At 37.3% G+C, this 16,365-nt stretch overlaps 1 protein-coding gene across 2 annotated transcripts in view; it reads left to right on the top strand.

Annotated features, from left to right (window-relative positions):
* Positions 1-16,365, top strand: part of HERC6 (HECT and RLD domain containing E3 ubiquitin protein ligase family member 6) — a 64,774-nt gene that overhangs the window by 29,193 nt on the left and 19,216 nt on the right. For both annotated transcript variants that reach the window (XM_025386517.1, XM_025386516.1), the window contains exons 11-14: positions 719-812; positions 5,293-5,482; positions 9,585-9,739; positions 16,003-16,116. In XM_025386517.1, the coding sequence (XP_025242302.1) occupies positions 719-812; positions 5,293-5,482; positions 9,585-9,739; positions 16,003-16,116 (553 nt within the window). The remainder of the gene's footprint in view (positions 1-718; positions 813-5,292; positions 5,483-9,584; positions 9,740-16,002; positions 16,117-16,365) is intronic.

Raw genomic sequence — 16,365 nt, 5'->3', positions numbered from 1 at the left:
GAGAGAACAGCACACCTGAACAAAACTTCAGTAGTGTTTCTGAGAGAAAAGACCAGGTCAGAATATATTGAGAATTGGGAGTCTGGTTTAAGGAGGTCTTTCAATGTGAGAGGGAAGGCTGGAGGTTTGATTTGGACTGGGAAAATGAACAACAATCCAGGATGTGTGGAAACAGCAAGGTAAGGATTTTGAGATAAGGGATTCAAAGAATCTTTGGGCACAAACTGTGGATGCTCTCCATTGAAGAGTTAAATGGGTCTTTCAAGAAGTTCCCATGATGAACAATTGCCATTTGTCTAGGCAAAAGTTTCCTGGAAAAGTAAAGTCATGCTAATAAAAACAGTGGAATTGCAAAGTTCTGTAACTATGAATGGTAAGGAGTGTGGGGGGCAGGTAGTTCTAGTTCTTAGTGTGCAAACTGAGTGTGGGGGCAGATGGTTTCCGTTGTCAGATTCAGCACATAAAATTTTATTAATATGGCAGCCCAAACTTGATGTAGCCACTATAGAGATACTAAGTTGTTATCTACTGTCTTTTAACAAGGAGAACATAAACTATACATTGTTTATGTCAAGTAAGTTGATTATTTTGAAAGGCAAGCTTTGAGAAAAGGTTTGTATCTTATATGTAATAAAATAAAACAATAAATGACATATGAACTTTAGAAATATCCCTTTCCCTATGTTTATGTGGTTTCTTGCATTTCTTGTATCCAAAGAAGAACTGGAGAAACGACGTCCATTGATGTGGACTTAGAAATGGCAAGAGATACCTTCAAGAAGTTAACAAAAAAGGAATGGATTTCTTCCATGGTAATAGCCAATACTTACTTTAGATATAGAACAAATATGATTGCAGTTTATTTTTGTTGGAAGCTGGATGAGAGGGGACTGTGACTGTAATTGCCCGAAGGGTTCTTCCTGCCCACTGCAGAAACAAAAATTGACTCAATGAGACTATGACATTGTAGTAAAGAAAGAGTTTAATTGACATGAGGCTGGCCATGCCATGTAGGAGATAGAATTATTACTCAAATCAATCTCCCTGAAGGCTCAGAGTTATAGCTTAGGGGCTTTTCAAAGATAGTTTGGTGGGCAGGGGGCTAGGGTAGGGGCCATGCTGACTGGCTGAGTAAGAGATGAAATCATAGGGAATAGAAACTGTCCTCTTGTGCTGGGTCAGTTCCTGGGTGGGGGCACAGGACTGGCTGGTGGGTTCAGGTGGGACCATCCAGTTGTCAGAAATGCAAAAACCTGAAAAGACATCTCAAAAGGCCAATCTTAGGTTCTACAATAATGATGTTATTTGCAAGAGTAATTGAGGACGTTGCAAATCTTATGACCTCTAGATTAATGGCTGATAATTATTTAGAATTCAAGCCCCTCTCATCCTCCTAACTTGGCGGACTTTCGTTAGTTTTACAAAAACAATTCAGTTTTTGGGACAGACTATTATCATTTAAACTATAAACTAAATTTCTCCCAAAGTTAGCTTGGCTCATGCCCAAGAATGAGAAAAGACAGCCAACCTGTGAGGCTGGAAGCAAGATAGAGTCAACCATGTCAGATTTCTCTTACTGTCATACTTTTGCAAAGGTGGGTTTATGATTGGGGCTGGAAGAGGGGGCTAGTGCTCATTATGAAATTACTGTATTCCAGGTATTTTATTAGGTGCTGACATTTATTTTCTTATTGAATCCTTAAATGTACAATATATGCAATATTTTTATTTTCAATATAATCAGAGCAATGCTTGAGAGGTGGATAATCTCTAGCACGATACAGGAAAAGAGTATTGGTTTGGGAAGCAGGATAACTTTATCCTGGACTGATAAACTAAAAAGCTGCTCCTCTATTCTGAGATGAAACTCACATCTATTCGAGATGAATCTCTGTTACTACTTCATCCCTTCTCTTTGGATCACATTTTCTTTACCTGTTGAATTCATCTTTAAAATCTATTCCAGTTTAATATTGTGTGATTCTGGGTTGTATTGGGAAGAAAACTTTCTTTTCCTCTACTGACTCAGGTTTGAATTGGTGGAAGGGGTCACTGAAAACTAATAATTAACAGAATTTCTTAGTGCTCAGGATGCTGTAACTTAAACAACAGACATTTATTTCTCACAGTTCTGGAGGCTGGGAAGTCCAAGATCAAGGCACCATCAGGTTTGGTGTCTGGTGGGGGCCCACTTCTTGGTTCATAGATGACCATATTTTCAGTGTCCTCACATGGCAGCATGAACCCCGAATATCTAAGACAGGTCTCAGTTAATTTAGAAAGTTTATTTTGCCAAGGTTGAGGACACACGCCTGTGACACAACCTCAGGAGGTCCTGACGACATGTGCCCAAGGTGGTCAGAGCACAGTTTGGTTTTATACATTTTCAGGAGACACGACACATCAATCCACATATATAAGATGAACATTGGTTTGGTCTGGAAAAGCAGGACAACTCAAAGCAGGGAGGGGCCTTCCAGGTCTTAGGTAGATAGGAGAAAAACGGTTGCATGCTTTTGAGTTTCTGATTAGCCTCTCCAAAAAAGGCATCAGATATGCATCTATCTCAGTGAACAGAAGGGTGACTTTGAATAGAATGGGAGGCAGGTTTGCACTAAGCAGTTCCCAGCTTGACTTTTCCCTTTAGCTTGGTGATTTTGAGACCCCAAGATTTATTTTCCTTTCACAGCAAAAAGGGCAAGGAATCTCTCTGGGGTCTCTTTTTAAGGGCACTAATCCCATTCATGAGAGCTCCAATCTTGTGACCTAATTACCTACCAAAGGCCCCACCTCTTACTACTGTCATATTGGGGGTTAGGATTTTAACATATGAATTTTGGGGAACGCATTTAGCCTATAGCACAGGAGGAAAAATACAAGTTTTGTATGCTTGCATGTGGAGCATTCAGATGAAGAGGCTCCCTGAACAGCTTGGGATAAGAATTTATGAAGCAACTTAGTGGATGAAAGGGAGAAGGGAGAAAGAGCTCCTATGGGAAGAACAAATGGGATTTTATGGAGACAGATGGAAGGTATGACAGTTTGTGAGAATGTTTGTTTATGCAATTTCTCTTCCACATGCAAGGGTCTGAATGATTGGTCTCCTTTTTAGCAGTGTATCTCCTCAGTGGGGGATGTACAGAGCTTCATTCTAGAAGAGTTCTGCATTAGTTAGATAAAAGAAGCTCCAAAAAGGCGTCTCAAATGTCTTCAGTTAGTAAAATAATCTTTATACCATTTTGATGGGTCTGAGTGGGTCCTTATACTTGGAAGGGAAAGGGGGAAAGTGTTCCTTGATGTGTAGTAGATATACTGTTTTCATTTTCAAGATGAAGTGATAATAGCAAGTATGAAGTATATTTTTAAACGAAGTTTTTAGGTGATATGGGAGATAATTTGGGGTGCTGTTCCCCATGTGAGTTCCCAGGGACATTAGTTTCATAAAAAAAACCCGTAAAGAGGGTTCTTAATGAAAAAACTTTGGGAACACTCTCTACTATTATGGAGTCACGATATGCACATTAGGAAATCAAAGATTCTGTGATGTCATACACTAAAAGAAATCTCTTTTGACCCTATTTTTCTTGGAGTTATTTGCATTGCTATGCTATTTTCTAGCATAACACCTACTGGCATTCCACAGAAATCATATTCTGCTGGACATGTGAAAAAGCAAATTTTAAGAATTTTAATGTAATAAAAACAATATATAGTACATCACAGTTTATTGTTGCATATATCACTTATTTACCCTTATGACATGAGAGGCAAACACTGTAATTACAGAACATAGATCTATCAGGTAGAGGAAATATGGCTAGCTGCTATAACAAACAACTTTGAAATTTCAGTGGCTTAACACAATAAAATATTTTCCAACATCCTAGTCCAACGAGGGTTGGAGGTCAGAGGCATCTTTGCACAGGTTCATTCAGGGCTGACTCAGGCTTCTTTCCAGCATCTCTAGGCCATTCATTCAGGGCTGACTCAGGCTTCTTTCCAGCATCTCTAGGCCCTGGGGCTGTAAAATCCTCCACTCAGTCTTTTGGTTTGGCTAGCAGATGAGGGAAGTGAGTAGGGAAGTTCCCATGAGAGATTTCAGTGGCCTGGCCTTAATGTGTCACAAATCACTATCTCCCACATTGGTGAGCTAGGACTCAGTCACATGGCCCTGCCTAACTGAAGAGGAGCCAGGGGCTGCCATCTTCCTATAAACCCAGGAGGAAAAAGAAAAACGACTGGCAAGGTGAACATATGGCATTTTCTCTGCCATGGTAGATTTTACTACTATGGTAGTGCCATGGTCATTTTCTAATCGAGTAACCTCTTTCCTCTAACTTCCTCTGAGTCTCTCCTTGCTCATCTGTAAAAACAAGGTAAAAAACCAATAAAGCAAAAATTACCTTACAGGATTATCAGTAAGATTAAATAAAATGATTTACATGAGATCACCTGACACATTGTTAAGTACTCAATGAATGTTCAAACAAATATAAAGGATACCATACAAGTTTATTCCCACTAATATATTTTTATATACGTCCTATTTTAAAAGTTTACTTCTGGGCCAGGTACATTGGCTCATGCCTGTAATCCTAGCACTTTGGGAGGCCAAGGTGGGAGTATCACCTGAGCCCAAGAGTTTGAAACTGGCCGGGGCAACATAGTGAGACTCCATCTCTACAAGTAATTTTCTAAAATGAGCTGGCTGTGGCAGTGCATTCCACTCAGGAGTCTGAGGTGGGAGGATTGCCTGAACCCAGGAGATTGAGGCTGCAGTGAGCTATGATTAAGCCATTACACTCAGGTAAAACTTCACCTCTGGATGAAATAAATAATATAAAAATTTAGAGCTATTTTTCACTGCACATTTTTCTACTGATACATGAAAAAACAGAAAGAAAGAAAGAAATGGATATTGTGTGAGGGGGCGGGGACAGCTCTTCCTTCTCGAAGGAGGAATACTAGTGTGACCTGCATACTACATTGCTTTTGAAGGACTTTGTACTCGTTTTGAATCCATAATTCACTCAGTATATCCATGCTCATGGGATTTCACTTTATTTTCTTCAGGGAGCCTGATATAAAATGAGGAGGATGGCTCTCATGTACTGTATCGGGCATTTGGGATGGAAGGAGTGATGGAATCTCATCAATAGGTTTCAGAATGGCTAAGTGATTATTCTAATTGGAACATGGTGGAGTGAGACCCTTAATTTAATAGCTTGCTTCTCACAATCCTCTGTATCTAATATATCCTGGGTCTGTTCCCTGATCCTATTTCGACCACAGATAACTACATGTCTCGAGGATGATCTGCTCAGAGCTCTTCCATGCCGTTCTCCACACCAAGAAGCTTTATCAGTTTTCCTCCTGCTCCCAGAATGTCCTGTGATGCATGATTCTAAGAACTGGAAGAACCTGGTGGTTCCATTTGCAAAGGCTGTGTGTGAAATGAGTAAACAATCTTTACAAGTCCTAAGTAAGTTTTATGTCACTTTATCTGTACTCTCAATATAGAGTTACTTTCTGAAGTAGATATTGTAACAAATTTTGGATAGAAGATTTCAAAATAGACAAGTATTTGAGAACATGGCGTGTGAATTATTGAAAAGATTAATAATCTAAAGCTGTTATAACTATTAGTTTTATCATACAAAGCAGGTGTAGTTTTTAGACTTGGATGTGGCTTTGACATCAGAGTTTGGTAGCTATAAAGTATTCAATCCAGATAAATCCATACTTTAAAATTTTTTGCTCATGTTATTTTGAGACTTTAGACATTTGGACCAGAGATGATGAAAAACAAAAACTTTGTGTTATTATTTACTTTATTCAGTACTGTGTTATGTCCTTTTATAGTTTTTAGCGAATATTGAAAGTTCAGTGATTACACAATAACCCAATGGGGGTACAGATGTTTATATACCCTTCTACATAGAGGAGAGGGGAGGTAGGAAATGTAGACAATTCTTCTGAGAAGTAGTAAATCACTATTTGGGAGAATGAGTGGACCCAGGAAACAGAAATTAACTTGTAAATGATTCTCCTTGGAATTGGAGTGAGCCTGAGAGGCAGGCATTATCTTTTGAAGAAGTACATCTAGGTGTGGTTACATTCCTCAGTCATCTTCTCTGTGACAGATAATGAAATTTCAGAGATGGCATGAAAGGCAATTCTCTCCTCTGTAGTGGGTCGTCTTAAGGTAGGTAAGGGAGTGTCAGAGAAAAGCCTCTTCCAGCATCTGCTGACCTTCAGGGGCCTTTAACTTAAAATAATCAGCATACCAGGGTGCCATATTTTGGGGCAAATTTCCCTGGGCTCCTTCACTTAAGAGGTACAGAGGGCCAGGCATTGTGGCTTACACCTTAATCCTAGCATTTTGGGAGACCAAGGTGAGAGGATCTTTTGAGCCCAGGAGGTTGAGGACAGCCTGGGCAACATAGTGAGACCCCGTCTCTACCAAATTTTTTTGTTTACATCAGTCATGCATGGTGGCACACACCTGTGGTCCCAGCCACTTGGAGGCTGAGGCGGGAGGATCACTTGAGCCCAGGAGTTTAAGGCTGTATTACTGGAAAGGGGTCCCAATCCAGACCCCAAACAAGGGTTCTTAGATCTCACACAAGAAATAATTCAGGGAGCATCTATAGAGTAAAGTGAAAGTAAATTTATTACGAAAGTAGAATAAAAGAATGGCTACTCCATAGGCAGAGCAGCCCTGCAGGCTGCTGGTTGCCCATTTTTATGGTTATTTCTTGATTATATGCTGAACAAGGGGTGGATTATTCATACCTCCCCTTTTCAGATCATATAGGGTAACTTCCTGACATTGCCATGGCATTTGTAAACTGTCATGGTGCTGGGGAAAGTATAGCAGTGAGGACAACCAGAGGTCACTCTCGTTGCCATCTTGGTTTTGGTGGATTCTAGCCGACTTCTGTACTGCAAGCTGTTTTATCATCAAGGTCTTTATGACCTGTATCTTGTGCTGACCTCTGATCTCATTCTGTCATCTAGAATGCCTAACTATCTAGGAATGTAGCCCAGTAGGTCTCAGCCTTATTTTACCCAGCCCCTATTCAAGATGGAGTTGCTCTGGTTCAAATGCCTCTGACAGCTGCAGTAAGCTATCAGCATACCACTGCACTCCAGCCTGGGTGACAGAGCAAGACCCTATCTCAAAGAAAAATAAAAAGGTACAGAGGATATGTACAATGAAAGGTAAGCCACCCAGTTCCCCTCCCAGAAGTGGCTACGGGTTCTAGTTTCTTATATAACCTTTGAAAGATATTGTATACATAGAAACATACAAATGTATTATTTCTGTTTTTAATGGTAGCAAACTATTAAAGTTCCTCTTCCACAACGTGCTTTTTCCCACTAAACAGGATATCATGGAGATTATTCCATTAGAGAATCTATAGAACTGCCTCATTCTATTTAATGGCTGAAGAATGTTCTATTGTGAAGCATTTCACTGTACATATATAAATTCACTCATGCAGGAATAATTCCAGAAAGCAAAATCACTGAGTCAAATTGTATGTATATTTTTATTTTGAGATATTTTGCCAAATGACCCTCCACAGAGTCAGGGTCATCATGTCACTCAACTTGAAGTGGTTGTCATTCACACTGATGTCTGTATAAATTGCACCTCTAGAGTTGGGAAACCTGTTAGCACTGACAAAGGATGTATCAATTTACATTTCATCAATGAATATGAGAATATCGGTCCACATACTTTCCAACCATGTTATCAAACTTTGATCTTTGCCATTCTGAGGAAAAAAAACCTTTTAATTTTAAGTTGAATTTTTCTTACTAAGAGTGAGGTTGTGCTGTTTTTTTGTATATCACAGATCACTTTGTATATCATATTCTGTGAACTCTTATTATAGGACAATCAGGTTTGATTTCCTGTTGCACAGTAATAGACCAATACACTGAAACAGTAGGAGTTGCTGCAGAGAAAGAGTTTAATACTTGTAGGGCAACCAAATGAGGAGATAAGAGGAAACCTCAAATATGCCTTACCAAGAGGTTTGTGGACAGGGTTTTTAAGGGGTCTGGACACAGGTGATGGTCTAAAGTGTGGTGATCACTGATTGGCTGAGAAGTGGGAGGTGAAGTCAGGGATAGGGAGATGAAGAAACTGCATTCCAGCACTGAGTCGGTTCCTTGATGGGGATCTTCAGACCAGTTGATGTCAGCCATTCTGCTGGAATTCAGGATCTGAAAAATGCCTTAAATAATTATTGGGTAAAAAGGTCCAGTGTCAGAGATTTTATCTGTAGGAACAATGAGAGAGCAGGTGCTCAGTGTGCTGTGTGACTCTGGGTTAGTTATCAGCTCAGGGAAGTGGGTTGAAGTGCACCAGCACACTCCAGTCAATTGACCTTGTCAATAACCATAATTCTGCATAAAGCCTGGCTTATAATTCCCATTAACTCTGCGAGAGTGGTTTTGCTATTGTTCTTCCTTCTTTGCTCTTTTCCCATTGGTTGTTAGTATTTTTCTGTTTTATTTTAGGAGCTTTTAAATTACGAAGGCAATTAATCCTTTATCAATAATATGAATTGCAAGTATTTAGGCTATTAAAAAATGTTTTTTATTTTGTGGTATTTTTGCTATGCAGAATTATTTTAAACAATTTTAATGTAGCCTGCTATATTAATATTTTCTTCTATGGTTTCTGGATTTGGGGTCATACTTCAAAAATAATTTATAACTAAAATAATTCCCATCCTCCTACTATAATTTTTATTATTTCATTTTTATGTTTAAATATTTGATCCATATGAAGTTTATCTTGATTAAACATTATTTTTTCTAAATCAGTTTCCAGTTTTCCCCACCTATTTATTGAATCTTTTTCATTCCCACTAATATGCAATGCCACATTTATTATATATTAAAGTTTCGTGTGTATTTGAGTCTACTTATGGAATCTCTACGTGTTTGCTTTTCATATATCTGGGTAATACTGTTTTAATTACATTTGCTTGATAGTGTATTTTAACATCAAATGGATTTGTTTTCTGAGAGTTGTTCTGAGAATTTAAAGGTTCCACATTCCAAATCCATGTTGCAATCCAGTAATATTAAAATATAATTATTGGCTATTTTAAAAAGTACATGGCCATGTACCAGGTGTTCATAAAATCTAAAACATAGATAATATTTTTCATTTTTTACCGATTAAAAATGTCCTTGATGCCATTGTGTTTGTGTATTCACCTATGTATGTTTTCAGACTTTACCGATACCCTATACAATTGTCAGTTTGAAAATCGTGAAGTCAATCAATTAAGTATAAATGTAAGCCATTAACCAGTTTCTTCAAATCTTGAATTTGAGCTTTTTTACATTCTAATGATACTTAATAAGGGAAAAAATTTCCGCATCTGGAGCAGTAACTGTTGTGCAGGATATACTTTAAAAAATATTTATAAATTATGCCATCAGAAATGTAAAATACTATTTTACATTATATTACAATATTAAAGAACCCACTAGAAACAGGGATTTGGGGGGTAGTAGGAAAAGCATATTTATAATGGCTAATTTTACACCCCCAGAGAAGTGTTGGGCATTTTTGCAAGAATCTTCTCTGAACCCACTGATCCAGATGCTTAAAGCAGCCATCATCTCTCAGCTGCTTCATTGGACTGAAACCAAACAGGATCACTGTAATGTTAAAGCTCTTTTAGGAATGCTGAAAGAACTGCATAAGGTAAGGGTTATTCTAAAGGAATGTATGTACTGTTTTATTTAATCAAAATCCCTTCAGTCTCAACCAACTGGACTTCTAAGAAGTCAAATAAAAATTATGAGGAGTCAAATGTTTTTTAAAGGAATGTAGAAAAGGGAAATGTTTGACATAAAACAATTAGGGATTTAAAAGTTGAGAAACTTTAGGAGGACTTAAGATGTTTTGTAATGGACTTCTTTCATTAAGAAAAAGTATACTGCACTTGTAATTCTAGCTACTCTGGAAGCTGAGGTGGGAGGATGGCTTCAGCCCAGGAATTTGAGGCTGCAATGAGCTATGATTGTGCCACTGTACCCCAGCCTGGGTGACAGAGCAAAACCACATTTCTTAAAACAAAAGTAAAGAACACTGAAGATACTGCTACATGTATCAACATACAACATACAACAACATGGATGAATCTCATCAACACAGTGACGAACAAAAAACACACTAAAAATTACACTGTCTTCTTTTATAAGAATTTTAAGAACAAGCACAGCTAATCTATAATGACAGAAAGCAGAATGGTGTTACCTCTTGGGAAGGGCAACTGGCTTGGAAGGAGCATAGGGGAGCATCCTGGGGCCTGCTAGAAATGTTCCATGTCTTCACCTGGACAGTACTTACCCAAGTGAGTATGTGTATAAAAGCTCACCAAGCTGCACATTTAAGCTTTATGCACTTAGTCAATGTATGTTGTAAGAAAAAAAAAACCAAAAAACCCAGAATCACATAGAAAAACCCTCCCTGAAACTAGGAGCGAGCCAAAAGACCAAAAAATGACTAGGACAAGCCCAGCTTGATGACTAGGTGTATCTATTAGGACTTACACACAGGGTACTCCTGGACTCCTAGACGGCAACAGGACAGCTCTAGAGATCTGTGCTGCCTCCCATCTCTAAACTGCTTTCAAGTGAATTTTCTGGCTCAAAGAGCTACAGTGTTTGAGCCATGAGACTGTTTATCTTGGCAGGTTCTCAGATACTCTCCAGGATATTTGGGTTCTCAGGGACACCTGCTCCTCAGCTGGGCACCATGGCCTTGGCTCATTGCCCGGCCCTCAGGGTTGAGGCACTGGATAAACACCCTTAAGTAACTTGGTGGGGGACTTATCATACTACACATGTGTGATTTTTTTTTTTCTTTGAGACAGAGTCTAGCTCTGTTGCCCAGGCTGGAGTACGGTGGTATGATCTTGGCTCACTGCAACCTCTTCCTCCAGGGTTCAAGCAATTCACCTGCCTCAGCCTCCCGAATAGCTGGGATTACAGGCACCTGCCACCACACCCAGCTAATTTTTGTATTTTTAATACAGACAGGGTTTCACCATGTTGGCCAGGCTTGTCTCGAACTCCTGACCTCAAGTGATCCACCTACATGAGCCACCATGCCCAGCCCAAATATGTGATTTATAAATGAAACATATATGTTTTATTTGTAACTTAGTAAAAATTAAATAGAAAGGAAGAAAAGTCCACCGAGGACTATGGCCAGAACAAAGAAAGGGCCCAATGGATACTGTTATATCAACTCAGTCTGTCTATATCAGAATATTTGCTAAATCCCACTGTAGAAATATCAAATGAGGCCATTAGGATTTGGTGTCCACATTCTCTATGGCCATGTCAACATCAGGGTCACCAAGAATGCAAAGTCTGTTTTAGTAGAGTTACCTAGAGTTAGTGGTATCTAGAAGTCACTGGGCTTGGTTACATCATCCTCATTCTGCTTTGGGTGGTAGTCCCAATAAATAGAAATCGGACTCTTGACTAGATCTAAAGATGGACATAAGCGTGTTACAGATGAGTATCTGAATTCCCACAGTGATCAGTGATTCACAGAAGATCTCTTAAATTCCGGAGATGTAGATCAGAGTAATGAGCACTAATGTCTAAGGCAGCTAGGGCAGCACTTCTCAAACTTTAATATGCATGCAAGTTACCTGAGATCTTGTTAAAAAATTCAGATTCTGATCCAGTAGGCCTGGGGTGGTGCCTAAGATTCTGAGAGACTCTTAAGTGATGTCATTGCTGATACTGGAAGAATTTATGCTTTGATGTTCTTGTGCCTAGGAAGAAAAGCTATTAAACTAATTAATAATGAATTAGTAATTAAGACCATTACACTGTAATTTACTGTCTTAAGCTGCAATTAATAAACATAATATTTGGTCTCAGTTCTGGAATGGCCTCTAGTTTTGTGGACAATTGGAAGATGATATTCGTTTTACTACTGTTGTGATACAGAAAGCATAATATTAGGTCATGCTAACTTCAGATGTACATCCTAGGACCCAAACATTGTCATCAATCCTCTCTCTTCCCCTCTCCCTCTCCCTCTCCCTCTGCCTCTGCCTCTGCCTCTTCCTCACCCTCCCCTCTCCTCCCCTTTCCCCTCTCCGCTCTCCTCTCTCTCTCTCTATCTGTCTCTCTTCTCTCTCTCTCTCTCTCGGCATTTTTCTTTTTTGGTTTCATTCACTCTTACTATATATAGGGTGTCAGACTAGGGCACTGTTTCTTACACTAACTTTTGTTTTCCTTCTAGATTAAATTTACTTCTTAATAAAATACACCTCTTTCCCTGGTGCTTTTTAGTACTCCTTGTATTGAAAATCAAGTATTCATTTGGCTGTTAATCTATCCTTGTACCCGTACAATACCGTACAAGTTTCTGTATCTTTATAATAAATATTGATATGTGATAGAGTAAGTTTCAACTTTTATCTTCTCCTTCACTATTATTGTTGAACTTAAATATTAACTTTACAATTACCTTTTTGTTCCAATTCCACAAATTCCATTTGATTGTGTCTTTGACCTGGTAGTGATTGGAGACAGAATGACAAATTTACATTATTGAGTCTTCTAAGTCTGATCATGACATAGCTCTCTATTTAGTTCTTCTTCAGTTTCTTACAAAAATGTTATAGTGTTCTATGTAGAAGCCTTGTGGTCTTTTATTAGATATATCATGAGTACTTGATATTTTATGTGATTATGTATCTTTTTAAAACAGCTTTATTGAGATATAATTCTCCCATTTAAAATATACAATGTCATGCCTGTAATCCCAGCACTTTGGGAAGCTGGGGTGGAAAGATTGCTTGAGTTACGGAGTTCAAGACCAGCCTGGGCAACATAGTGAGACCTTGTCTCTATTTTTTAAAAAATAAAAATAAATAAATAAATAAAATGTGCAATGTAATACTTTTTAGTATATTCATGGAGTTGTATAACCTTTACCACAATCAACTTTACAACATTTTTATCACCCAAAATGAAGCCCTATACCATTAGCAGTCACTCCTCATTCCCCCTCAACTCCCATCCCCTTACTCTCACCCCAACCCTAGGCAATCACTAATCTACTTTCTGTCTCTACAGATTTGCCTATTCTGGACATTTTATGTAAATGGAATCACACATTATGTACTCTTTTTCAACTAGCTTTGTTCACTTAGCATAATGTTTTCAAGGTTCATCTATGTTGGAGTATGTATGAGTACTTCATTCTTTTTTATTGATGAATAATATAATGCATTGCATGAAATACTACATTTTATATATCCCTTCCTCAATTGATGGGTATTTGGGTTATTTCCACTCTTTGGCTATTATGAATAATGTCACTATTTAAATGTCTGTACAAATTTTTATGTAGACATATGTTTTCATTTCCCGCATATACCCAAGAGTGGGATTGCTGGGTCATGTGGCAACTCTATTTTAATCTTGTGAGGAACCAGCAGACTGTTTTCCAAAGCAGCTGCACCATTTTGTATTACCACCAGCAACGTATGACAGTTCTAGTTTCTCCACATTCTTTTTTTTTTTTTTTTTTTGAGACAGATTCTTGCTCTGTTGCCAAGGCTGGAATGCAGTGGCACAATCTTGGCTCACTGCCACCTCCACCTCCCAGGTTCAAGCGATTCTCCTTCCTTAGCCTCCCAAGTAGCTGGCATTACAGGTGTACATGTACACCCCATGCCCCACTAATTTTTGTATTTTTGTAGAGACAGGGTTTTACCGTGTTGGCCAGACTGGTCCCGAACTCCCGACCTCAAGTAATCCACCCACCTCAGTCTTTCAAAGTGCTAGGATTACAGGCATAAGCCACCGCACCCGACCACTTTTCCACATTCTTGCCAACACTTGTTATTATCTGTCATTTGGATTATAGTCAAGTGAGTGGGAAATGGTATCTCTTTGTGATTTTGACTTGTATCTCCTTGATGGCTAATGATGTTGAGCTTTTCATATGCTTATTGCCCATTTCTGTATCTTATTTTGAGAAATGTTTATTGAGGTCTTTCGTCCATTTTTAAATTAGATAATTAGTCTTTTTATTATTGAGTCATAAGAGTTCTTTACATATAGTTGTAAGTCCCTTATCAGATATACAATGTTAATATTTTCCCATGTGTTGTTTTTTCACTTTCACAATGGTGTCTTTATGCACAAATGTTTTTTATTTTGATGATAAATTCATTTACTTTTTCCTCTTAAAAGTTAAATTTTTAACTTTGTCATTGATGTATACAAACGCAGTAATTTTTATATATTAAGCTTGTTTTTAACAATCTTGTTAAATTTACCTATTAAAACTAATCTCTTGATTCCTTTGGATTTTCTCTGTATAGAATCATATAACTTGAAATAGTAACAGTTTTGTTCCTATTTATTTCTCTTTACTTATTTCATTGACTAGGACATCCAGTATAATGTTTTATAACCTTACTCTGATCTCAAAGGGAAAACCTTAACATTCAGTTTTATGTTTTGCTGTGGGATTTTTGTAGATACATTTTTAAAAGGTTAAGGAAACTTCATTCTATTTCTAGTTTGCTGAGGGCTTTGTTTTTAGATCATGGATGGATATTGAATTTTATTAAATGTTTTTTCTGCATATGATGGCAAAATACACAGATGGGTTTTCAACTGTTTTAACCTTATTTACTTGAAGTAACACAGCTTGCTCATAATGTGTTATAGATTTCAAAGATTCCATTTGCTGATATTTTGCTTATCATATTAGCATCTGTATTTATGAGTGAGACTGGTTTGTTATTTTACTTTCTCATAATGCCCCTGTGAAGTTTCTGGACCAGGTAATGCTAATCTTATGAAATTATTTGGGGAATATTCTTTTTCTATTTTATGCAAAAGATTCTGTAATCCTAGCATTTTCCTTAAATGATAAGTAGAACTAATCTATAAACCTTTTTGGGTCTGGAAATTTCTTTGTCGACAGTTTTTTAAATTATGGGTTTAATTTATTTAACAGCCACAGGATTATTGAGATTTTCTATTTTTTTCTTGTATTGCTGGGTATTTCCCAGGATTTGTCTCTTTATCTAAGTTTTCAAATGTCCTATTTTTATCTTTTTAATCTCATCACAATCTGTAGTTTTGCCCCATTTTTCATTCTTGATACTGGTGTGTTTTTTTTGTTTTTTTGTTTGTTTGTTTGTTTTTTTGAAAAGTCTTACTGGGAAATTGTTTTTTCTTTTTTAAAGAAGCAGTCTTTTCATTTGTTGATCTTGCTCCTGTATATTTGTTTTTTATTTCCTTAATTTATGTTCTTAAATTTCTTATTTCCCACCTTCTATCATTTGTATTAATTTTGTGTGATGGAGGCATATTTAGATCATTGATGCTTCCTCTAGGAAGCCTTCTTGAACCTCTTAAGTCTTTCCCCAATCAGAAACTGTATCCTAAATGCCTGGTAACTTGTTTTTACCTACTAGACCACAGGTTGTCAATCTACACCGAAGGGCAGTCTCCTGTTTTTGCAAATACAGTTTTATGGGAATAGATCCACATTCATTTAAGAAAGGACATTTTAATCTAAAGATTTGTCCCATGCTTGACAAAATAATGTGTGCCAAGTTAGTATTTATTAATTAATGAACGAAGTGCTGAACTTGTTAAAAGTACCTTGGATTTTTATGGTGCTTTTATTCTCAAAATCTAGAAACTGTTTCCAGTAAATCTATGCCCTAAAAATTAGTTTACTAATCCACACTGTCAGCGTCTTATCTTCGACATTTCTTCATGAAAATTAAGGAAATTATAGCTCAGAAAATGGAAACTTTATAGAACTCTACTTCATTACTGACAAATGTTTTCAGTTTAGAGAGCTCTCTTCTTATCTGTATGACAGCCATACATATATATCTATATATCATAGATTAAATCACTTATTGATAGAAAATGAAATTCACAGGTCATATTCTCTTTAAGGTAAACAAAGCTAACTGTCGACTACCAGAAAATACTTTCAACATAAATGAACTCTCTGACTTATTAAACTTTTATACAGATAGAAGAAGACAGCTCTTTCGGGATAACCACATGGTAAGAATAACATTTTTACTTCTGAAAATGTTCATATTTTAAAGGAGGACACATTACTGTAGTATCTGTTAAGGTACTCCTTTGATAAATCAAGATTTGAAATTTTTAAAATTACAATGATAAATTTGCTAAATTTGATGATCACTGAAAACCTAAATATATTTTAATCATAAAACAAATGCCCTTTTTGAAATTTTGTTTCTAAGTAATTTGGATTCTTACAAACAGATTTCTGAGGCCAGGTGCAGT

The sequence above is a fragment of the Theropithecus gelada genome, chromosome 5 (assembly GCF_003255815.1).
Source record: "Theropithecus gelada isolate Dixy chromosome 5, Tgel_1.0, whole genome shotgun sequence".
NCBI lineage: Eukaryota > Metazoa > Chordata > Mammalia > Primates > Cercopithecidae > Theropithecus > Theropithecus gelada.
This window is presented reverse-complemented; position numbering and strand designations above follow the sequence as displayed.